General features: G+C 36.4%; 1 protein-coding gene across 2 annotated transcripts; it reads right to left on the reverse strand.

The window, feature by feature from the left end:
* Nucleotides 1-10,311: 10,311 nt before the first annotated feature.
* cnot6b (CCR4-NOT transcription complex, subunit 6b) lies at nt 10,312-21,825 on the reverse strand. 2 transcript variants are annotated; one of them, XM_048175962.1, is made up of 12 exons: nt 21,632-21,825; nt 20,517-20,638; nt 20,197-20,383; nt 18,415-18,500; nt 18,216-18,320; nt 17,734-17,802; nt 17,490-17,647; nt 16,995-17,149; nt 16,723-16,877; nt 14,886-15,116; nt 14,302-14,504; nt 10,312-13,944 (listed from the first exon to the last, which is right to left on the reverse strand). In XM_048175962.1, exons 2-12 carry the CDS (start codon nt 20,626-20,628, stop codon nt 13,732-13,734), a joined length of 1,674 nt encoding a protein of 557 aa, XP_048031919.1. In that variant the 5' UTR covers nt 20,629-20,638; nt 21,632-21,825; the 3' UTR covers nt 10,312-13,731. The 2 variants fall into 2 exon arrangements, with proteins under 2 accessions (XP_048031919.1, XP_048031918.1); XM_048175961.1 differs by having other exon boundaries at nt 14,886-15,119; nt 21,632-21,823.
* Nucleotides 21,826-24,840: the final 3,015 nt, after the last annotated feature.

Raw genomic sequence — 24,840 nt, forward strand, 5'->3', positions numbered from 1 at the left:
AATGCATTTGCAATAATTGAACTTGTATTATATGTTAAAATATATATAGTTTTCACATGATTTTATATCATTTATTCATTGATTTCTTAAATACAGTATCACTGTGTTATTATTGTATTATGTTTAATACAGTATATCTTCAGTTAAAACCAAAAACACTTAGTGTATACTCAAGTGGGGATGTCATAATTCATGCATGAAAGCGTTAAGATAGCTACTCAAAAACTCTAGCTCCTGGTTTCACAGACAAGGCTTAATCTAGTCCTAGACTAAAATGTATGTTTGAGCTGTTTTAACTGAAAGCAACTTGTACTGACATATCTTAAAATATGTCAGTGCCATTGTTACGTCTCAAGATGCACACCAGTGATGTTTTTTAGGGTACATTTATAAAGGCTACTTAAAATATCCTAATTGAACTAAGGCCTAATCCTGGCTTAGGCTAAGCCCTGTCTGTGAAACCGGGCCTATGATACACAAAAATTAAACATCTATCATCATACTTGCCCTAATGTCATTTAATTTCAAACATATTTAGTTCATATATTTCTATACAGTTACCAAAGGCTGACAAGCTCCATAAAAAGTATTAAAAAAATATAAAAGCAAACTAGATGGATGGTGAACTATAAATATATAAAGAGTTGAGAGCTTTTAAGAGTTAAGACAACAAACAAGGAACCTTCTACTTGTATTACACCAAAGTCGAAAAAAGTGGGGAATTCAGTTCATGTTATGGCTCCATACTTTTCAGGGACATAATGACAGACATGGACACATGAAGATGTGATTACAATGTTCACTGACATTTTGTGCACCAGCTCCAATCTCGTCAGCTCTCAGAAAACTGAAACATGAGTTCAAGCTACAGGACTGACACCGTTGCTCAACTTAATTGAACATACCCCTTTAAGTGACCTCAAGTTGGGTTGTTCTCGTTGTTGTTCTGAGAATTTTGCTCAGGAATCAGTTCAAAGACTTCAGCATTACACAACAGACATTTTTAGCTGTCTCTTTCATCATGTTGTTGGCTATCTACAGGTGAGGTGGTCATCTGTACTCACCATCATACACATAAATACACAAAAAGATAGTAAAAAGATGATAAATGAAAATACACTGGTCAAAAGTATGGACACATCTAGTAATTCTTTATTATTATAATTTTTTCCCACATTTTACAATATTAGTAAAGTCATTACAGTAAATTATACAGTGGCCATAAAAATGTTCAGCTTTCTAACCTTTCATATTCTATCCAGCATTCATAAATTATTATTATTACAATTACTGGTAGTAGCAGTATTAACATTGTTGTTATTTATAATAGACACTTTTGGGACGCCTGCCTTTACGTGCACATGAACTTTAATGACATCCCATGCTTAATCCGTAGGGTTTAATATGGAGCTGGCCCACCTTTTGCAGCTATAACAGCTTAAACTCTTCTGGGAAGGCTTTCCACAACGTTTAGGAGTGTGTTTATGGGAATTTTTGACCATTCTTCTAGAAGCACATTTGTGAGGTCAGGAGATGATGTTGGCGAGAAGGCCTGGCTCACAGTCTCCACTCTAATTCATCCCAAAGGTGTTCTATCGGGTTGAGGTCAGGACTCTGTGCAGGCCAGTCAAGTTCCTCCACACCAGACTCGCTCATCCATGTCTTTGTGGACCTTGCTTTGTGCACTGGTGCGGTCATGTTGAAACAGGATGGGGCCATCCCCAAATTGTTCCCACAAAGTTGGGAGCATGAAATTGTCCAAAATGTCTTGGTATGCTGAAGCATTAAGAGTTCCTTTCACTGGAACTAAGGGGCCAAGCCCAACCCCTGGAAAAACAACCCCACACCATGATCCCTCCTCCACCAAACTTTACACTTGGCACAATGCAATCAGGCAAGTATCATTCTCCTGGCAACCGCCAAACCCAGACTTGTCCATCGGATTGTCAGACAGAGAAGCGTGATTCATAACTCCAGAGAACACGTCTCCACTGCTCTAGAGTCCAGTGGTGGCATGCTTTACATCACTCCAACGCTTTGCATTGCACTTGGTGATTTAAGGCTTGGATGCAGCTGCTCGGCCATGGAAACCCATTCCATGAAGCTCTCTATTCACTGTTCTTGAGCTAATCTGAAGGCCACATGAAGTTTGGAGGTCTGTAGCTATTGACAGAAGTTGGCAACTTCTGCATGCGCTGACCCCGCTCTGTGATTTTATGTGGCCTACCACTTTGTGGCTGAGTTGCTGTTGTTCCCAATTGCTTCCACTTTTGTTATGATACCACTAACAGTTGACCGTGGAATATTTAGTAGTGAGGAAATTTCATGAATGGACTTTCTTGCACAGGTGGCAACCTATCATGGTACCACGCTTGAATTCACTGAGCTCCAGAGAGCAACCCATTCTTTCACAAATGTTTGTAGAAGCAGTCTGCATGCCTAGGTGCTTCATTTTAAACACCTGTGGCCATGGAAGTGATTGGAACACCTGAATTCAATGATTTGGAGGGGCAATATACAGTAGTGTGTGTGTGTGTATATATATATATATATATATATATATATATATATATTTTTTTTTTTTTTTTTTTTTTTTTTTTTTTTTTTAGGTTTTAAGACAATTTCATTGAAGTGTGTCCAAACTGTTAGTGTAGGCTCTACATCTAAATATCTGAGATGTTTGAGTTTTAAATGCTAAATGTTTTGCAAATGTGCGAGGGAAAACAACATACTCTTCCATGGCAGGGTTAAAAGGGCTGGTCTTAGACCTGAATAACAAATAAACCTTTCTGCACAATGTTTCAGCGATCAGCAAAGACCCAAAACAATGACATCTGTCTCATATTAAAGCTCGCAAAAACAGTGACAGGCTCAAAGAAAAGCCAGCTCCATGCCGAACACAGACAACAGTCTGAGACACGCAGCCAGAGCTGTAACTGAAACATGGTGGACCAATGTTTTGAAAACACAGCTGACCCTGAAACGGGAAATCAGTGGAGAGTGTCAGGGGTCTGTGGCTGCTTGCCTCTGAGTGAATGCTAAACAGTTGTCTATATAGGAACAAGAAAACCTGCTTTCAGATATTTTCTCTACATTGACATTTATATTCACAGAAATATTGCATGATATCAGTGAATGAATATCTCAATCACTATTTATAGTCGGTGTTGAAATCTGTATCCAATTTTCACATAACTACTATGCAAAATCCACTTCCAAGTTTTAGTCTTACTTGCACTGGATCCAAATGATCCAATAACTCAAAATTTCCTCCAGACTGCCGTGACTAGGGTAATCTGGCAGACATGTTAGACTTTGGCATGCAAGTTTCCTCACTTGATCACCCATGAATACTCACAGAGAACCTTCATTTATAAAGCTTTAATCAGTGTTTTTATAGAAAATGCCCATTAAATTTAAATTAAAAACTGCTAGCCAAGACAGTCCATTTGCCCGTGTTTGGCTCTTTTAGCTAAAGTAGGTCTATCCCTAACTTGTCACATCCTTCATTACCAGTACCACTGCAGGCCACAGAATGCAGTTTGTGAAGAACTTGCCATTGATCTGAATATGATGGAACCAGTTTCATCATAGTGATCAAATTCCAGTCTCTTTAAATAGTTCATACTGATCGAAACTAAATTACCTGCTCACAATATCTGTTGCGAAAGATAGGGGAAAAGACACATTTGCAAAACATAATGGTCAAGCACTTGTTTGGTTACAAAGAACTTAACCAATCAAACTCCAGTGCAATGTCCTAAAAGGACCCTCATTAGGTAACCATAGAAACAACATGAAATCCTCCAACAAACTCCATTTGTGTGCTTTTTGCTGCCAAATCTGGTGATCAATATCATAGGCATAGTTTTGGGTGGGTGGGTGTGTGTTCACCTTGATGTTAATGTGTAGTATAAAGCTATAACCATTTGAGAAGACACAACAGTGTGTTCCCTCCAAAGATCAAATGAAACCTACTCCACTGATCAGTATAAATGACAACAAAATGTACTGCATGAAATTCAATAATGGATATTTAATAAATTCTGTAATCATTTACTCATGTCAGTCCAAACCTGTATGACTTTCTAGAGAACTGTTACTAGAAACCTGCATGGGCCTAATGGGCAAATAAAATAAAAAAATGACAAAGTGATCAGTATATTAAAAAAAAGATGAATTAATAGATTAAGGGTAGGTGAGCTTGAAGACCACTGGGAAGGGGGCTCATGGTGAAGGTGAGACATTTAAGCACGCTGAGGAAAGGCGTCGCGCCACTGGAAGCCCCTTAAAGCCTCAGCTGTTGTTTGTGGTCGTCAAGGCTACCCAAACCCTCGTTTTTCACATCTAATTTCACGGTTGCCGTAGAGAGCAAGTCTGCCTGGCTCACCCTTGACAACGACTAATCCCTGAAAGTTCAGGTGGCCCTCCTTACCAAGACAACGGACATACCAGAGCCATCATGAGAAAGGCAGCATCCTCAACACTGATAATTAAAAAGACCTTTTCATCTACCTAACATTTATTAGCATCACTGACAAAAGCCATTTGTGACTCTAGAGACACTCATTACAATATTTCAAAATTGCAGTTATAGTTCGTCTCAGGTAGTAGTATTTTCAGTTACTGGATAAATGCACCGTGAACATATTTCTACAAGTATTTAAAGGTTTAGTTCACCCAAAAATGAAAATTCTGTCATTAATTATTCACCCTCATGTCGTTCCACACCCGTACCGACTTTCGTTCATCTTCGGAACACTATGAAATCTGAGAGCTTTCGAGTGCTTTTGCTTTTTGACTTTATCGGTTAGTGTAAATCTGCATAGGGTTCAGAGAATTCCTTTCTTTTTTTTCCCACACAAAATCTTTGTTTTAATTTCACACGTCTGTTACAAATATGTGGTTTTGTTTCATTAATACAGTGTATACTTTTTCTTTATTTACCCCAAAAGTATGGAAGTGAAATGTGACAACATGCCCCATAGGTGGGGCACATTGTAACACGACCATATAACCGTTTAAAAATGTTATCTAATCTAATCAAAAAATATACTTCACAAACTAAAATATTTTGTCAATAACAGACAATTATTTTTTTTCATATAAAATGAATTCCAATTTTTTATGAATTCAAAATTAAATAATTTTGGAATTTGACAATGAACACACTGCAAAACACAGCATTGGTCAAAACAATACAGGTAAACAGATGAAGAAACATATTCAGACATTCACGCTCTAAAAAAAAAAAAATCTTAAAAATAAGGCACAATGTACTGTCTTAATTTGATGGAACTTTCCTCTTTTTTTTGTGTGTGTGTATTTTGAAACTTGAACTTCACTGCGTTGTGTTTTAGGGTTAACGGAAATGTCCGTAAAATTACTGGATAATGTACTGGTAATTTTCTGCAAGTACAAATTCCGTTTATTTACAGATTTTTTTTTTTTTTTTTTTTTTTACAGTGCAGAAAAACACTCCCCTCCCTCCACTCACAATTCTCACAGAACAGGGATAAACAGACGAGCCAGTACAAATGCTGTAAATTTGGTTTCTCAGCAGAAATGTATAAAAGTCATATTATATCGGTAACTGTGCAGAATATCGGTAACTTCTGCTAGTTAGTGAAGCATTAAAGAACTATCTAAACTGCTAAATAACAGATTGGAGATATAATGTCAGATGTCTAATTTTAAATAAACAGAAAAATACTGATGAAAAAATAACTTAAACTAAGAAACTTTTGCTATTGTTAAGTAAATGTTCAGTGATATCTCCCTAAGATTTCTGAATTTTTGCGCAAATTTTTCTCTATTGTCGACATGGCAGCTATTAAAGGGATAGTTCACCCAAAAATGAAAATTTGATGTTTATCAGCTTACCCCCAGGGCATCCAAGATGTAGGTGACTTTGTTTCTTCAGTAGAACACAAATGATGATTTTTAACTCCAACCGTTGCCGTCTGTCAGTCGTATAATGCATGTCAATGGGAATTCCATCTATAAGAGTCAAAAAGACATGCACAACAAATCCAAATTAAACCCTGCAGCTCCTGACGACGCATTGATGTCCTAAGACACAAAACGATTGGTTTGTGCGAGAAACCGAATAGTATTTATATATATATATATATATATATATATATATATATTTATGACCTCACTAACCGGATGCGCAGGGCAGTTGGACATAGTGGTGTTTTAGAGGTAAAAATTTATATAAATACTGTTCGATTTCTCACACAAACCGATCATTTTGTGTCTTAGGACATCAATTGGTTTCTCGAAAAAGTTGCTCTCAGTTAAAATAGCTTAAACATACATTTTAGTCAGCGACTAGCTTAATGGGGTAAATGATCATGCTAGCATATTCATTTACAAAATAATAATCTCTAACGCGCGTTCACGAGAGTACCACGACGCGTGCCTGTTGTGACGTAAGAGCAGGCGTTTCATGAACAACGTTGGATATTAATATTTTGTAAATAAAGTAGGTTTATTTGGGGGAGGGGGGGGGGGTTGCACAAATAAAGCATTCACATCGCTTCATAAAACTGAGGATAAACCACTGGAGTCACATGGAGTACTTTAACGATGTCTTTACTACCTTTCTGGGGCTTGAAAGTGGTAGTTGCATAGCTGTCAATGGAGGGACAGAAAGTTCTCAGATTTCATTAAAAATATCATTTGTGTTCCGAAGATGAACGAAAGTCTTATGGGTTTGGAACGACATGAGGGTGAGTAATAAATGACAGAGTTTTCATTTTTGTGTGAACTAACCCTTTAAATATTGTTTGGAGAAAAAAAGACTTATGTATGCAAGCATTATAATGCCCTGCTCCCTGGACATAGACCAACAATGTGTCATAGATTTTCCAACAATAATAATAATAATAATATATCACAATATATATAGAATAGATAAAATAAATAAAATGTTAAAAATATATATGGTTTAAAAACATATTTGATCCTTGCATAAAGGACTGCATAAACGACAAACAAATAAAACATTTTAAAAGTTTGTGATCAGTAAGATTTTTTAAATGTTTTTGAAAATCTCAAACTCATCAAGGCTGCATTTATTTGATCAAAAATACAGTAAAAACAGTAACATTGTGAAATATTACAATTTAAAATAACAGTTCTACTGTAATATATTTAACAGCAGCCATTACTCCAGTCTTTGTCTTTACTTTACTATAACTTTACTCTTTACTGCCATTTTTGATCAATTTATTGCATCCTTGCTGAATAAAGAATTATTTTCTTTAAAAAAAAAAAAAAAAAGCTCAGACTCCAAACTTTTGCGCTGGTACTATAAATTAGCTGTTAGTTTCTAAGCTACATCAGAGCTAAGGTAGCTTTGGCTTCTCATTCTTCTTGGCCTCGATTGCTTTACGTCTGAAGCAGTACTTTGAGACCAGTAAATCATTTCTAAAGAGTGTCAGTCATGTTTTCCACAGGCCTCTGCATGAACTGTGGTCAGGTGCAATGTACGGCGTTGTCGTAATCTGAGGAAAAAGAAAGGATGCTAACAACCGTGGCACATCTGCTAACACTTAACAAGATTTTGAACTCAGCCACGTCAGTGCAATAACAGACAGGCCCAAACACCGGACTCTCCAACCATCAATGTAGGTCTTCTGCTGTGAGATGAAACGGCACTACAGCACAGCCAAAACAGAAGACTACAAGTCTGCAAGAAGAAACCAAAAAAAATATCACATGCTTTTACTTCATTTATAAAGAGAGTAGATTTAGGTAGGCTCCAACAATCATGAACACTACAACAGTACTAAGCTTCATTTGCAAAGTTTAAATGCAGTTAATTTAAACTTTAACAAGTGATTTCCCATGAGAACTCTGTGTTTATCATATACTTTACTAGATATGGTGTCTGATGTTCGGTTTAACCTTCATTGATTATTAAAGAGCTGTAAGGCCAGTTTAACTGTAATTTTGGGTTAGTTTATTCTCCTCAGGCACTGGTCCTGATTCACATGTTGCCACAGGTCAGATATAAGGCATGAGGAAAGCCAGGGGGGTGTATTTGATTTTGTCATTTAATTAACTTGACATGTACTGGTTTCAAGCGGGTAGAGGGGCTTTTTTTTTTTTTTTTTTTCCATCAGCAGATTATTCACCCTATTTCTACGGTGCAGACAGATTGCAGCCGAAGATGAAGCAAAGCAGCATACACGTTTTTTTTTTTTTTGGTTTTTTTTGTTTTTAAATGTGTTTAATTTAATGTTACTTTCCATATTTTCAAGTGTTTGTGAAATTTATAGCAATTATGGAGTGAAAACTGTTTCAAAGTAAATACACCCCCTCACCCCCAGAAAGCATTGCCACCCAAAGCCATATTAAAGAGTTAGTTCACCCAAAAATGAAATCATTTATCACCGAAAGTGCTAAATGTCGTTCTACATTTAGAACGACCCTCACCCTCATGTCGTTCTACACCCGTAAGACCTTTGTTCATCTTCAGAACACAAATTAAGATATTTTTTGATGAAATCCGATGGCTGTCATGCCTCTTTTGCCAGAAATGTCACTGAACCTCTCAAGATCCATAAAAGTACTAAAGACATTTAAAGGTGCTCTAGATTCAAAAATTGAATTTACCTCGGCATAGTTAAATAACAAGAGTTCAGTACATGGAAATGACATACAGTGAGTCTCAAACTCCATTGTTTCCTCCTTCTTATATAAATCTCATTTGTTTAAAAGACCTCCGAAGAACAGGCGAATCTCAACATAACACTGACTGTTACGTAACAATCGGGATCATTAATATGTGCGCCCCCAATATTTGCATATGCCAGCCCATGATTGAGGCATTACACAAGGGCAGCCAGTATTAACGTCTGGATGTGCACAGCTGAATCATCAGACTAGGTAAGCAAGCAAGAACAATAGCAAAAAATGGCAGATGGAGCAATAATAACTGACATGATTCATGATAACATGATATTTTTAGTGATATTTGTAAATTGTCTTTCTAAATGTTTCGTTAGCATGTTGCTAATGTACTGTTAAATGTGGTTAAAGTTACCATCGTTTCTTACTGTATTCACGGAGACAAGAGCCGTCGCTATTTTCATTTTTAAACACTTGCAGTCTGTATAATTCATAAACACAACTTCATTCTTTATAAATCTCTCCAACCGTGTAGCATTAGCCGTTAGCCACGGAACATAGCCTCAAACTCATTCAGAATCAAATGTAAACATCAAAATAAACACTGTACGATTAGACATGCTGCATGACGAACACTTTGTAAAGATCCATTTTGAGGGTTATATTAGCTTTTTTTATGTTGTTTAAGGCAAGCGTGAGCTCTTGGGGCGTGGAGGACGAGATTTAAAGGGCCACACACCCTGAATCGGCTCATTTCTAATTATGCCCCAAAATAGGCAGTTAAAAAAAATGAATTAAAAAAAAAAAACTATGGGGTATTTTGAGCTGAAACTTCACAGACACATTCAGGAGACACTTTAGACTTATATTACATCTTTTAAAAAAAAGTTCTAGGGCACGTTTAAAACAATTCATGCGAGTACAGTGGTTCTACCTTAATATTATAAAGTGACGAGAATACTTTTTGTACACAAAAAAAATAAATAAATAAAATAAAATAACGACTTTTCAACAATATCTATAGTTATGGGCGATTTCATTGTACCCACATGAACTGCTTTAAATGTCTTTAGTACCTTTCTGGATCTTGAGAGGTTCGTGATATTGCTGGCAATAGAGGCCTCACTGAGCCATTGGATTTCATCAAAAATATCTTAATTTGTGTTCCGAAGATGAACGAAGGTCTTACTGGTGTAGAAAAATATGAGGGTGAGTAATAAATGACAATTTTCCTTTTTGGGTGAACTAACCCTTTAATAAACAAAAAATATATTTCTGTAAAAGTAAAATGGACAATGAATATGAAAGAATACTGACTACATTCAAAAAACATCACAAGATAATGACTACAAAAATGTTCTAAAAATTAACACATGAAATTCTCCACTGTTCAGACTTCAGTGCACAAGTAATGTTTACAAGAATAAGCAATTTGTAACTCTTGGATGTGTGGTTGTGGCCTGCTGTAGTCCCTCTGTTCACATGGCACCACCTTGTGGATAATACCTCATTAAGCCTCTTAAAGAGAAGCAGCCAAAAAGTCACTGATAAAAGTGCCTCGAACACTAAAAGCTAAAAGTAGCATACTGAATACTGTATTTGTATTATCACATTTTGCACATTCCACAAAACGTACAAAGCCTGCAGATTAAGAGACAATACAATAGGTCATGAAGCAGAAAGAATTTATTATCAACCATAGATAGGAAAATACATACTGTAAAGGAACTTCTATGTACAGATCTCTAGAACTAAGAATACAGAGAACGGACAGAAAATAGTTGCTTACCATTCTTTTCCAGAGATTTTTTTTAAGAGCTGCCTTTTTTGGATTTTATTAGAGATTGAACATTCATTGAATATCATGAAAGCTTTTCTTTTTTAAATTATGGGTGTGTATCTCTGCTGGCATTATCTTGAATGGTAAACAAGAGTTGATCCCATGTACTACATAATGGCTCATGACAGTATGTACAGTGTTAGTCAAAGAGCAACTACTACAAAAGGTCATTGGCCTCTGCGAAATGCAAGTATTCTGAGGTAAAAATCAAAACGGCCCAGCTAGTCTATCAATTTTATTGCAGCAGGTTTTTAGTATCAAAAACGAAGGCTGGAAAAGTTCTGTTATAATATAAAGGCTAAAGCAGGAAGAAATCAAGTGGTAAAGAAAAATAAAAGAAAGATTTGATTATTAATTGCACAGTTTCTACTAGTTTAAGCGTAAATGTTGGATGTGTACTACTGAAATTAAGAAAACTTTTGACATTTAAGGTCTTTGTTTGGGGAACGATGAATTAAAAACAAATCAATTTAACCACATAGGTCTCTCTCCATTACAAATACTATTTCTTCTATCACTTTAAGCAGCAATGTCAGGTACAACCACTTATCACTGATTGAAATGCACCAATATCAAGTCAAATACTTTAACATTCAGTTTAGTGTAAGCAAGACACCATCTCCGATAACACCTGGTGTCAAACTGCTCTCCATCATGGCATTAAACTGCATGAAAACTAGTCTACTAACAAAGCAGGATGCCCTACAGATTTAACATCATCCATCTGTGGGTACCTACTTCAGTCGGAGAAGCAAATTTGTTATAGGACCAAAAAGCATGTTAATAATTGTGAAACAGATCATTAAAAAGAGACACCAATAATACAGGAGAATTCATTATATATACACACACACAACACAATTAATTTGTTTTGTAGAAAGGAAATATTCAATACACATTTTATTCACATTTTACAAAAAGCTAAATCTCATTTCTACTATAATACCATTAACAATTCATGGTCACTTAAGACAAAACAAAATGATAGAGAATATTGTGAAGAGGCCCCGAATAACAAAAGACTGCTCTGGTTCTTACTGCTAAAATAAAGCAAGACGTAAAAGCGATACTACTGCATAGTTGAAAGAAACTGATTTGAGACATGTTGAATGTGTGATGGTCATGCTGACATCAGTTTAGTGATCCAAAATATATTTAGTGCTAAACACCTACCCACAAATAGACCACTGCCAGACATCATTTACAAGTCTTAGAGATGATAATTTGGTCCAAAGGCTCAGAACTGAAGGTTATGGAGATATAAAAATCCCACTTGAAGTACAGGAAAGATTATGGCCATATAAAACCAATTATAGACAGACGTAAATATGAAAAATGTATACACAGTCTTGACTTTAAAATGTTTGGTGGTGTGTTGCAAAAATCATTCGTGAAGCAAAAATAATGTCCTATACCTGATTTCTTGAGACTCTTGGAGATGTACTGATAGCATAACGCAACCCGAAAATAAACTACATAAAATTTGTACAACAACAACAACAGTAAAGGGTCTTTTTTTTTTTTTTCCAAAGACAGGTGGTTTCAGGTGCTCACCGAAGAGTGTGCAAAACAGATACACAGTTGCACTATAAATAAAGGAATGGCAGAAATGTTATTGACTTGTCTTCACATCACATAGACAGATGGCATGTTACGGAGCTTCGCGATTCCCCTCCCTTTACATCTACAGCAATGAGAGACACTGAAAAAATAGCTCGAGATGAATGATTGGATGGACAAGAAAAGCATGTACTCCAAAAGTTACAAAAGAAAATAAATTACCATAGTAAAAAAAGTGCAAAATGAGCGATGAGTGCAAAAGTATGGCAGCGAGAACCAGGAACAACCTCTGTCTTTTATACAAGCTGGTAAGTTTTGATTAATTTTGATAAAAATGTAGCTTACAATACAATCTTATTTTTCTGAATTTGGATCATAATTTATTACAAAAGAACAAAGAAAAGTAAGGTAATCTTGCATGTGGCTCATATACAATCAAGTCAAGCCTAAATTTGTCTTAATACATTTGATTACACTTTGTACAAAGACCTGGGAAGACCCCCTCTGATACAACGCAAGAGGTGGTTACGGCTAGGTCAGAACATTACTAGCCTCAAGAATAATGCTACAGATCTTTCAAAGATGTGTGTAATGAGAGGATAAAAAGGTATGGGAAATCCTTTTCAACCTAATACAGTGACAAAACGCTGGTTAAAAGACTCCCTGGTTAGTCTTCTTATATATAAAACCTCCCTTTCTAATAAAAGCATCCCGTTTATAACCACAGTGAGATCAAGCGCAGTTTATATTATTCACATAGCCTTTCATACAAAGAAACAAAGAGAGCCTGCCTCCATAGAACGGGTTAAAACAATAGTGTGCAAAAAGCAGTGACGCTGAATTGAGACATCTAAAATAATTTGGTTTACATATTAAGCTCAAACCATTCCAACTCCCACCTGAGGGAGAGAGAAAGACAAATAAGTGCTTTTACGTTACCTACGCGTGTAAAAACATTCCGTAACAGCGCCCTCGCTTAGAACGTCTAGAGCGTTCGGAATATTGCACCATTGATGGGAGGTTAAAACATCAGGAGATGAAGCACCGACGTAGAGCGAGTTTCAGCACCGCACAAGTGGAAAAGCTCTTGGGGTTCCCCTCTCTTTCCCGGTTGGGGACAAATTTTACTTACTGAGTCTGCACAACACATTGGTCACTCATCCAAAAGGAGAGTTATGTTGGTGTGTCTGAAATGAAATTCAACTGCAAGCAATATATCTGTTCAGTGGAACATCAGCTTTAAAAAAAAAAAAGTATTTAAATTGAGGCTGAATTCATAAAGAAATTGGTTAATGCTTATTTGCAGAATCACAAGAACGACTGGATTTTAATATTAAGGTCTGACCATAAAATGAACTAAAACAGTCTGCAATCCCTTTGAGTGTGTGACCAAGTGTGTTACCCTCATCTTACGGTTTGGATACATTGTATGCACACAAGCTATGCCCAACAATTTAAAAAAAAAAATATGATAATATATCAGCCTATGGGAAGGATTGATTCAAAAAAATAAAAAAAGATCTATAGCTTAACAAATAGAAGAAAGAAAAAAACTCCCTGACAAATTGGAACATGTTGGACCCTAAAAATGAATAAAGGTAATATATTAAAAAAAAGGAACTGCTTAGAGGTTTTATCGTTTTCAAAAGTTGGGACTCTGCAGCGCCACCAGTGGCCGGGAGGGCTTACTACCTGTGTCCAGGTAAGTGGACCCCATTGAGAGGGGGAGGATAAGGCAGGACCAACTCCAGTTGTGCAAACAGGGAGAAGTGATCTGAGGGGATGTGAGGGTGTGGGCAACCACTGATATTGTTCTCCAGGAGCCAGTTTGTGTCCAAAGGCCCGAGGACGCCCAGCACGCTCAGTTGTGGCCTGGAGTAGAAGATGTAGTCAATGACACCCTAAATTGGGTTTAAAAAAGGGAGTTGTGAGCAAACACAGTTGAAGAACACAGCAAGAGCCGTGTTTATTCTTTCTATTGTTCATCTGTCATGTCACCGCACAATAGCAGAGCAAGAAATGGCACGACATGCATGCAGTGTCAAGTTAAAGTGAAACGCTATAGTCAATATCATGATATCCATCCCTGTTTGAAGAGCGAGATTTTTGACCTAGAGTTTGAGATACAGAAATTGGTACTTATGACACAGTTTAAGAAAAAATGTTATCACTACATTATTTTATTGTAAAATCTTGGTATTGACACATTTGACATCACTAGTTGTAGATGGCGGTCACTTTGAGCTCACTGTACTTACCTTGAAGTCAAAAGTGTAATTGGTGTAAGGCATGAGCCCGTCCTCGTAGGCACTCTTCAACTTGAAACCATGCGTGATCCTTCCGTTAGATGTGCTGATCTTGCCATTGCAGTTGAAGTTGGTCAGACTGTCACTGTAGCGCAGCTCCTTGAAGTCTTTGTGGGTGCAGTCCACCCCACCTGTGCTCAGGTACTCCACAACACCTACAATCGGAATCAAAACTCATTAAACATGTCTGACTCACTCACATACCTGTATCCATTGCAAATGAAATAACTATTAAACAGATGGTTTAAGGACATCATGAAGTCAAAATCAACCTGATTGACTTTCGTTATAAATGTCATTGGTCTTATTCTGCATAATTCATCAGTGCTTATACTTCTAAAAGTTTGTTTTCATAATCTTTCATTAAAGTCCACTGCCTTGAAACTACTTTTCTGCAAGAAAAAGGTTAAAGCATTTATACACAACTTTGTCAGGCTCACATCAGTCAATCCTCTATTTTAGGACTCAAAACACACTTTTGACAACAGAAATTAGAAAATAAGACGTTAAATGTCTGTGGCTTTAAGAAGGCTTACCCGAGTCAGGAAGTGAGTTGAGGTCGGCACACAGCACCAAAGGGATGCTGTTGGTTTCTCCAGACACAGAGGAGAGCTTCAGACTGCGGGAGGCCTTGTCTATGATATTCTTCACCTCTGACAGGAACATCATGGTCTGCACCAGCTTCACGTCAGAGTATTCTGGGTCCCAGTGCATGTGAGCATTAGCCACTAGTAGGAGCTGTTTCTCCATTGCATGGATAGACTTACCTGCTGCAGGAAGGAAAATAGGCTGTTTTATAAGACATGGTTTTCAATTAAAATCTGATTGAATGAGCATAATGTAGACTTCATTTGGGGTAATGAAATAATATTACTATAAATTATATTACAATAAACTACCCACATGTTTGGAAATCAATGTAAAAAAAATGGGAAATTATATTTTGCATAAAGAAATGAACATTGCAATATTTTGTATTGTGGAATTTTATTTATGATAATTAAGCACCTCTGGAATATTACAATTTAAGACAACTTTTCTATTTTAGTTTTTTTTAATGTAATTTATTCCTATGATAGCCAAGCTAAATTTTCAGCATTCAACCACTTCTGTCCTGATTTCTTTGTGGGGAGGGTCTATGGGTGGGTAAATGTATGGGTTTTTCAGATCTTTCAATCTAATGGATAAAATATGCTCACACAATTTACATATGAACGTGCCTGGAGAAGACCAAAAAACATAGAGAGCATCAGCTTTTGTTTCTTCTCTGACAGCCACAAGGCCACAGCGAACGTGGTGAGTGCATGTTAGAAATCAGGAATGGTGAGAGAACATTGTGCTTGGCAAGTTTTTCGTATTTAAACCAAACTTAGGTCTTCAGCAGTTACACTACAAAAACAATACGGTCTAAAGTGTTTTCGACTACCTCTGGAAGTGGCCAAAAATGGACAAGCTCAAAACAATTTACACCCCGTTTACACCTGTATTTAGCGTCATCCACTTGTGATCCAATCGACCAAAATGCATCTTAATACCAGGTGGAAACAGGGCTAGGATTCTTTGGCAACAATGTAAAAATATTTAAATGTTACTTTTAATCAACTTAAGGTGTAACAGTATTAATTTCTTTTAAAAAAATAAATAAAAACTGACCCCAAACTTTTAAACAGTATTGTAAATTATTGCATAATCTTTTTTACTATATTACAGTATAAGGCAATACGATTTTTTAAAATTTCATTAATGTGAATTACATTTTTTGCATCACAGTAAAGAGACGGGGGAGAAAGAGGTTGCTTAAAGGTGCAATGTGTAAAATTTAAGAGGATCTATTGAAAGAAATGCAATATAATATACATAACTATGTTTTAAGTGGTATATAAAGACCTTACATAATGAACCGTTATGTATTTATTACCTTAGAACGAGCCATTGCTATCTACATACACCGCGAGTCCCCCCTCCATGTCAAGTTGTCATTTTGCGCTGACATGTTTCTACAGTAACCCTAAACGGACAAACACTCTACAGAGCGCGTTTCGTCTCTATGTTCGTTGGTGTTTTTAGAGGCAGCTTGCATCGTCACTACGTTGAATACGCACAAAGTAGTAGTAGTCGTCTGGTTTATTAGAAGCAGAGACCGTTCTTTGTTAGAAGAAACCTTATTGCTTGCCTGACTATCTGCTGTCTCAGACAACAACATTTTTGTCTTTGTGTCAGCCACCGTAGCTTCTCTAAAAGTGCTTCGAAAGGGAAGGGTGAGCATGGTGCTGAGCCGTTGGTTGCAATTCGCTAAAATTTACACACTGCACCTCTAATTGTCATGATAATAATTGCACAATTACGATTTTTTTCCATTGTGACGATACTCACATGACACCTCCATTAACTCATTCTTTAGCTCCAGTAACACGGCCACCCCAATGTTGTCCTTGGTCATGACCCGATTCAACATAGCCTCCGAGCCCTCTGAATTGGCCATAGCCAGCTGGTTAAACTCGACTGTGTGTTTCTGCACCATGCTGAACCTAAAAGCAAAAAAAAAAAATCTGGTTCCATGTTTTCATTCAAAGCAACACTGAAACAAAGCCGTCAGACTGAGTCTGACACCACACCTCTTAACCACTGAGTGTTACTTTACTCACTTTTCAGTTTTGTAGAATACTGCACATCCATCTACATGTTTTCTGTCTGATTCAGACATGGTTCTGGCCCGGGATTTTGGGCTGAAGAATCCATCATATCCCTGTTTACTCAGCTCCACAAGGAAGTAGTTATAATACTGTTCTGTCTCCACTTCCTGTGAATGAAACAGCAGACTAAGTGACTCTGACAAACAGTGCTGTAGGGGTAAACATGACAATTCAGAGCTACCTGTTGTGCATCACTAAAGAAAAAAAAAAGTGACCTTTAAAGAAACAAAACACAACGAGAGCACTTCATCTATTAGGACAGGCATACTCAAACATACCAGGTTATCAGTGACACAAAAGAAAGTTTGACAAGCAATTTTTTCTAGTCTGAGATGTTGCTGTAACTGGTTCCTGCACATTTTGCTCTAAAACTAAAAAGCAACCACAAGCTACTTAATTTAAGTACCATAGGCTTAAAAGTGTTTGTTTTGTTGTTGTTTTTTTTACCTGTAAGCTGATAATATCTGCATTGCAGCTGAGGATCTCCTGCATAATGGACTTTTTCCTGTAGCTCCAATTAAGGGCCCAGGAAGGGCAGTAGCCGTAGAGCTGGCGTGTGGCGTACTTATCACACAGCACGTTGTAGCACATTACAGTTAACAAGGCTGGTGAAGCAAAGAGGAAAGAAAAATATCAGGCAAAGTGTCTTCAGGTTTCAAATTATGTTCCACGGATTTCAAGAAACATCTACCTGTTGGTCTCGTCCTTTCAGGCTCCTGCAGCACAATCCAGGATCTGGATGGAGGTTGCTCTGTTGGGACTGTGAAGGCAAGGCATATGCATTTTTAGTACAATACTTTGAATCACCATCTGTACAGGTCAAAACACAAAAATCACAGCTGCGCAATTCTAAAATGTTTTTCAATAAAACATTTTAAGAAAAATATATTTAGACTTTTTTTCAAAAACATTAAAAATATTTTTAAACAGTAATGTATTTCACAAGACAAAAAAGACAAAATCCAATGGGGTCCAATGGGAAATTGTGCATTAAATCACCAGCAAGAGCTTTGTGGAGATATTGTGAATATTTGATATAATCACCCAGCACTAACAGTGAATATTGTGAAACATGGACAACAACAGTCCATGATGCAATTTTAGAGAGGAAATGGAGAATTCAAAAAAAAAAAAAAAAAAAAAAAAAACTGTTAATTTGCCTGAGACACCTACTGCGCTTGATAGCACCAGCTAGATTGTCCAAAAGGTAGTTCAGCAGTCGCCGGGTGCCATCTGGCTCCTGGTAGAGGCTCATAATTTCTTGAGTGAGTGGATTGCCTGTAGAGACACACATACAAACAGTCGGTAGGAAACATTCTCTATAAAGTGATGATCTCAAGATGTTGCTATCACCAGAACAATGACCACTTACCTTTCAACCCCAGTGTTTGTAACTTAAACAGTTTCCCCAATTCAAAAGGCAGAACCCGCAACTGGTTGTTGTTTAAAAGCAGTTCCCTGTGGAAAACACAAAACAAATGTTAACTACCAATAATCAGCTGTGTGCTTGATGCTAGACTAAAAACACAGTAACAATAAAACTTCTGAAAAAAACATATTGACCATGATGTTTATGTCATGCGATGACTAAGAATTGTTTAAAAATCATTGATTACACTTTACAATAATTTCAAATTTCTTTACATTAGCTAACATGAACTAATTTTGAAAAATATTTTTTACATTTGTTAGTCAGTTAATAAATTCTTTTATTATGCCATGAGCTAACACACAAATGTTTGATTTTAAAAATGTATTCGTAAATGCTGAAATTAACATTAAAATAAATAAATGCTATAAAATTATTGCATTGTTAGTATATTATCTAATTTTAACAAATTAAACCTTACTATGAAGTGCTACCAAATCATTTTATAGAGATTTCACTTTCTAGCAAATAATAGTTATTTAAAATAAGTAGATATATGGATATAAATAAAGAACTTAAACTCAAATTCACCATTGACATTTATAACCTTAAAGCAGGGATGGACAACTCCGGTCCTGGAGGGCCAGTGTCCAGCAGAGTTTAGCTCCAACCCTAATCAAACACACCTGAACCAGCTAATCAAGGTCTTTAGGATTAGTAGAAAGTTATAGGCAAGTGAGTTTTTATCAGGGATGGAGATAAACTCTGCAGGACACTGGCCCTCCAGGACCGGAGTTGTCCATCCCTGCCTTAAAGGGTTAGTTCACCCAAAAATGAAAATAATGTAATTAATTACTCACCCTCATGTCGTTCCACACCCGTAAGACCTTCGTTAATCTTCGGAACACAAATTAAGATATTTTGGTTGAAATTCAATGGCTCAGTGAGGCCTCCATAGCCAGCAATGACATTTCCTCTCTCAAGATCCATTAATGTACTAAAAACATATTTATATCAGTTCATGCGAGTACAGTGGTTCAATATTAATATTATAAAGTGACGAGAATATTTTTGGTGCGCCAAAAAAAACAAAAGATTTATTTAGTGATGGCCGATTTCAAAACACTGCTTCAGGAAGATTCAGAGCATAATGAATCAGCTTATCGAATCATGATTCGGATCGCATGTCAAACCGCCGAACTGCTGAAATCACGTGACTTTGGCGCTCCGAACCGCTGATTCGACACACTGATTCATTATGCTCCGAAGCTTCCTGAAGGTGTGTTTTGAAATCAGCCATCACTATAAGAAGTCATTATTTTGTTTTTTTTGGCGCACCAAAAATATTCTCGTAGCTTCATAATATTAATATTGAACCACTGTACTCAAATGAACCGATTTTAAAAATGCTTTAAGTACCTTTATGGATCTTGAGAGAGAAAATGTCATTGCTCCCTATGCAGGCCTCACAGAGCCATCGGATTTCAACAAAAATCTCTCAATTTGCATTCCGAAGATTAACGGGTGTGGAACGGCATGAGCACGAGTAATAAATGACAGAATTTTCATTTTTGGGTGAACTAACCCTTTAAGACAAGGCCTGGAAATCGCAACTTAAACTTTCCTGGCATTTCCATGACTGTGGAAACCTTGTTAGGAGTGATCTAGTTTTATCAATTGCGGTCATAAGAAAGTTTTTAATTTTTTCCTCTGCATTGCAAACACATTAAATGGAACAAATGATCCATGGAGAGAATAGCACAGCTTTTGCTCCAAGTAGCTCACCTGAGAGACACCATGTTGCCAAGCTCTGCTGGCAGGCTCCTGATCTTATTGGACGACAGGTCCAAGAACACAAGGTTGTGCAGCTTGGCAATTTCAGGTGGGACACGTGACAGGGAGTTGTCACTTAGGTGCAAAGCAGTGAGGTGCGTGAGCGACCAAAGGCCCGAGCTGAGACTCCGAACATTACCTGAGACAGAAACGGACACAGATATTAATAAAAGGTCTCTTTCTTTAATATGTTTCACTTCCATTGCAGAAGTGTTCTGAAGTTAGTTGATCTGAACAGATATCTATCAGAGGGTTTAATTCAAGACATGTACCAGTTATTTCAAGCCCATCCCAAATGGATTTTTTCCCACTGTTTGCCTCCTCACTGGACATGATAGTGTACATCCGCCTGGAATCAGGCGGGTCATATTTCTCCTTTGGCATCCCTAGACCACTGTGTGTGACAAATATATAATCAGATTTATATAACAAGACAAAAAATATTGCATGACATAATTCAGACATCTTAATATATATACACACACACATTTTATATATATATATATATATATATATATATATATATATATATATATATATATATATATATATATATATATATAAACGTAAGACCTAATTCAACCAAACATCTCAAACTAGCTATATTAAGGAAGTAATTTTGTTTATGTCTCAAAACCTCAAGAGCTGACTAACTCACAAGGTTAAGCACAGTCCTGTTTTCAAAAATGTTACATCTTACTTTGTTTAGGTAATAAGCCTATAATTAAAAAGTAAATAAACAGGCAGCTAACCTTTAATGACCTGGCTAACTGTCAAAACAAACGCAACTTGTCAACAACTATCTCCTTAGAAGAACAAACCACACCTGTTACACACGCTACAACACTAATTAGATTAGAAACATGTCTAATAATATTTAATTATCATATTTAGACAAATTGGTGCATGTCAAAGAAAACAGAATGAGGAAATTAAACAAAAGCACGCAAGCTAACAAACAACTAACTTAGCTCTGTGCTATGTTAATGACCCAATTACGTTCAACAATATTAAAAAACGCAGCCTCCACAAAGTGACATAACATGAAACATCATATTAGTCACACAGTTAAAATTATTAATAAGCAACTAATGCCTCTCTTTAAAAATTGAGTAATATTTTACCTCAGCTAACCTTGTTTGCTATCAGCATTAGCCACAAGGCTGCAGAACGTGCAGCCCTCTGAAAGATTTCTAACATGTGTTAAATAAACTGATATTTAGGAAGTACTGTGGACATTTGTTTTTAAATAAAGACACTGTTATCAAATGATATTCCCTTCATATGAACAAAGTAGCTAATTGTTGTAGCTATAGCTAACTTGGAAACAAACCCACACCGGGACTCGGAGCAACAAATCTTTACAAAAAAAATCTTTCAGAATTACCTCCAATAGCATACCAGCTCCTGAAGTCAGTTGTGTGTCTCACTGAAGCTTAAATTCATTCGTTCGTTCGTTCGTGTTGGCTGTATAGCTACGGGAAGCAGCGCAACATCATGGCGGAGGATTTTGTGCAGCTGTTGTGCTGCTCTCCAAAACAAGGGTCCATGTGCCCATATCACGCTGCTCATGTCTCAACCCCTAAAGAGCTGCCTACCTAGGCTGGAACGCAACTGTTGTGGTCAAAAATGCTGTTTAGGTATGCAGCTCAATCGCATTTTGGACACAGTCATTCTACCATTTAATTTGGAAACATTTTTAACTATACTGAACTTAGCATGCGATTTTCCTATTTTATAAAACATTTTCATGTAGTAGGTCATTTGTACCCAGGTAAAAAATACTATAGTAATTTATAGTTAATATTATAGTGTTTTTGAACCTTACTATAGTAAATTGTATACTGTATATATTAACACTTTGTTAATGAATGCTACAGCATACTGTAGTATTAACTATAGTGAAATGATAAACTGTAATATTGTAGTATACTTTAGTACAGTAAACTGTAGTGTATTGTAGTATAATATACCCTATAGTTGCAGAAAACTTAGTACAGTATTGGGTAATTTGTTTTATATTACTATAGTTGTTATATTACCACAGCAACTATAGAATTACCACCACAAAATAATTCAAGTACTTTACTATAGTATGGTTCAAAAACACTATAGTATTTACTATAAATTACTATTGTATTTTTTTTCACCTGGGGTGAATGTGCAGAAAATTACTGTTCTGGCATTACTGGGCTGTGAAGCAGCTTTGAGCAATTATTTTGCCATTAAAATAATAATTCACCCAAACATTTACTTTCTGTTAATGTAAGAGATAATATGATCTGCATAGCCAGAATCTCCAAACCGTATAAAGTTATTATTTTATGTCTGCTATTGAAAAGTAAAATAATATTAATAATAATAATACATACTTTATTATTATTACTCCAGTTTGGTATGTGTAGTTACCAAACGCAAAGATTGTATAAAAACAAATTGATTTATTAAAAAAACCTGTCAAAACAAGTTATTATAAAGGGTTTAATGACTTGAAGTAACAGGATTTACTTTACTATCCCGCAGTTGAGTAAGTAAGTAAAGCTTTATTCATATAACACCTTTTAAAAAGTGTTTACAAAGTGCTTTACAAAATAGAAGTACACAGAGAAGAAAAAACATACACATTTATATAGAAGTAAGATTTACTGAGTATATTTATTCAACAAATTAGAAAGGTATATTGGGGCAGTTCCATGAAGACTAATAGGAGAAAAACTAATAAGAGGATCTTGAATTTAATTCTGACTTATATAGGCAGCCAGTGAAGGGATCTGAGTGTTGGAGTAATGTCATTTCTAGTTTTAGAGCGAGCATTCGTGCCATTGCATTCTGAACTCTTTGTAAGTGTTTAATAGAGCTCTTTGGTAACCCAGCAAAAACACTATTGCAGTAGTCTGGACATAATAAATGCATGAACAAGTTTCTCATTGTCAGAATAGGAGAGAATGTCATGTACTTTGGAGATGTTTCTGATGTGATAATATGCTGTTTTAGTAACGATATAGCTAATATGTTTTTTTAAAACTGAGGTCAATGTCAAACATGATTCCTAGTTCTTGGCCTGTTCTACTGGCTTTTAGTCAAGAGAGTCAAGAGCAATAGATGTTCTCCATGCATCATAGATTACAAGACCTCTGTTTTATCTTTGTTTAGCTGTAGAAAGTTCTAGGAAATCCACAGTTTTATGCTATTTTTATCCAGTAGTGTGGAAATTGAATTCTGGTGCAAGTGAAAGATAGAGTTGTGTGTCATATGCGTAATGGTGAATTGAAATATTGTACTGGTTAATTACACCAGCTAAAGGAAGCATGTATAGGTTAAATAACAGGGGACCCAAAATTGAGCCTTGAGGAACACCACAAGAAATTACATAATGTCTGGAAGTGTATAGGTACCCAGTGTCCCTGGCCTGTTGCTTAAGTAGGATCTGAACCAGTCTAAGACAGGATCTGATAGACTGACCCATGTCTAAAGTCGGTCAGGTAGGATGTCATGATTAATGGTGTGAAAAGCAGCACTCGGATCTAAAATAACAAGGATTCCCAAGTTACGAATAACTTGCAGATCTTTTAAAACCTTAATCAAGGATGTTTCTGCTGTGGTTTCCCCAGAAGAGAGACTGAAATGTTTCATTAGTGTACTGACATTGAGATAGTTATTGAGCCATGTTTTGTCTTATAGGAGTAATTTTGTCATTAAAAAATTTGCAAACTCACTGCACTTTGCACTTGTGAGAAGTTCTGATGATATTTGAGCTGAGGGGTTAAGTAGCCTATCGATAGTGAATAAGAGTCTAGTGTTGTCTTTGTTGCAGTCAATTAAACTTGACAAATGCTCTCCTGGAGTCTCTTCTTAATTTTATGATGGATGTACTATTTCTTCATGGGGCTTTAATTGTCCCAGAGACAGTCTTTGTTTTTAAAGAAGCAACAAAGTTGATACATTCGGAGAGCTGAGACTAAAATCCTCAACATAAGTGTCTACAGAGGGGGAAGTGAGAGGAGGGAGAGATGACGTGAGCTCCACAAAGGTTGCAGAACAGTCAGCAGTGAGAAAGCACTTACTGACAGTTCTCTTATCACTCACAGTTTTGGTACATACTGAAATCTCAAAAAAGACACAATAGTGGTAAGATATGGCAACATGTACAGTCTGTGGGTGGCTGACGGTTTAGCCACATGAGATCACCAGATCGAGTGTATGACCATGTTTGTGTGTGGGGCCAGTTACATGCTGCATAAGGCCAAATGAGTTTAGTAACTCTGAAATTAACAGTTGAGGGATCAGAAATTACATCCATATGGATATTAAAATCACTAGTGATAAAGTCAGTTAAAATCCTAGAAAGCAGTTATTCAAAATCATCAAGAAAGCCTTTTTTGAGTCTAGGAGGATGATAGAGAACTAATAAAATAACAGACTGTTCACTCTTCAGATGCACTGTAAGCAAGGTATTCAAATTTTTCAAAATCCCCCAGAGAAAGTATTGCAGAACCGGCAGGCAACTCCACCACACTTCTTATTAAGTCTATGGACAAATATCTAAGATCTGGTGGTGATGTTTCATTTATGAATACTGTCAAGTCATGATTCTGT

This window comes from Megalobrama amblycephala, linkage group LG23, assembly GCF_018812025.1.
Source record: "Megalobrama amblycephala isolate DHTTF-2021 linkage group LG23, ASM1881202v1, whole genome shotgun sequence".
NCBI classification, from domain to species: domain Eukaryota; kingdom Metazoa; phylum Chordata; class Actinopteri; order Cypriniformes; family Xenocyprididae; genus Megalobrama; species Megalobrama amblycephala.

Excerpts from the sequence above, each read along its gene's own strand:
- cnot6b (XM_048175961.1), bottom strand. The coding sequence starts at position 20,628 with ATGCCAAAGGAGAAATATGACCCGCCTGATTCCAGGCGGATGTACACT. Across the intron at positions 18,321-18,414 it reads ACAAACACTGGGGTTGAAAG|GCAATCCACTCACTCAAGAA; the intron begins GTAAGTGGTCAT and ends GTGTCTCTACAG. Across the intron at positions 17,803-18,215 it reads AGCTGGTGCTATCAAGCGCA|TCCCAACAGAGCAACCTCCA; the intron begins GTAGGTGTCTCA and ends TTGCCTTCACAG.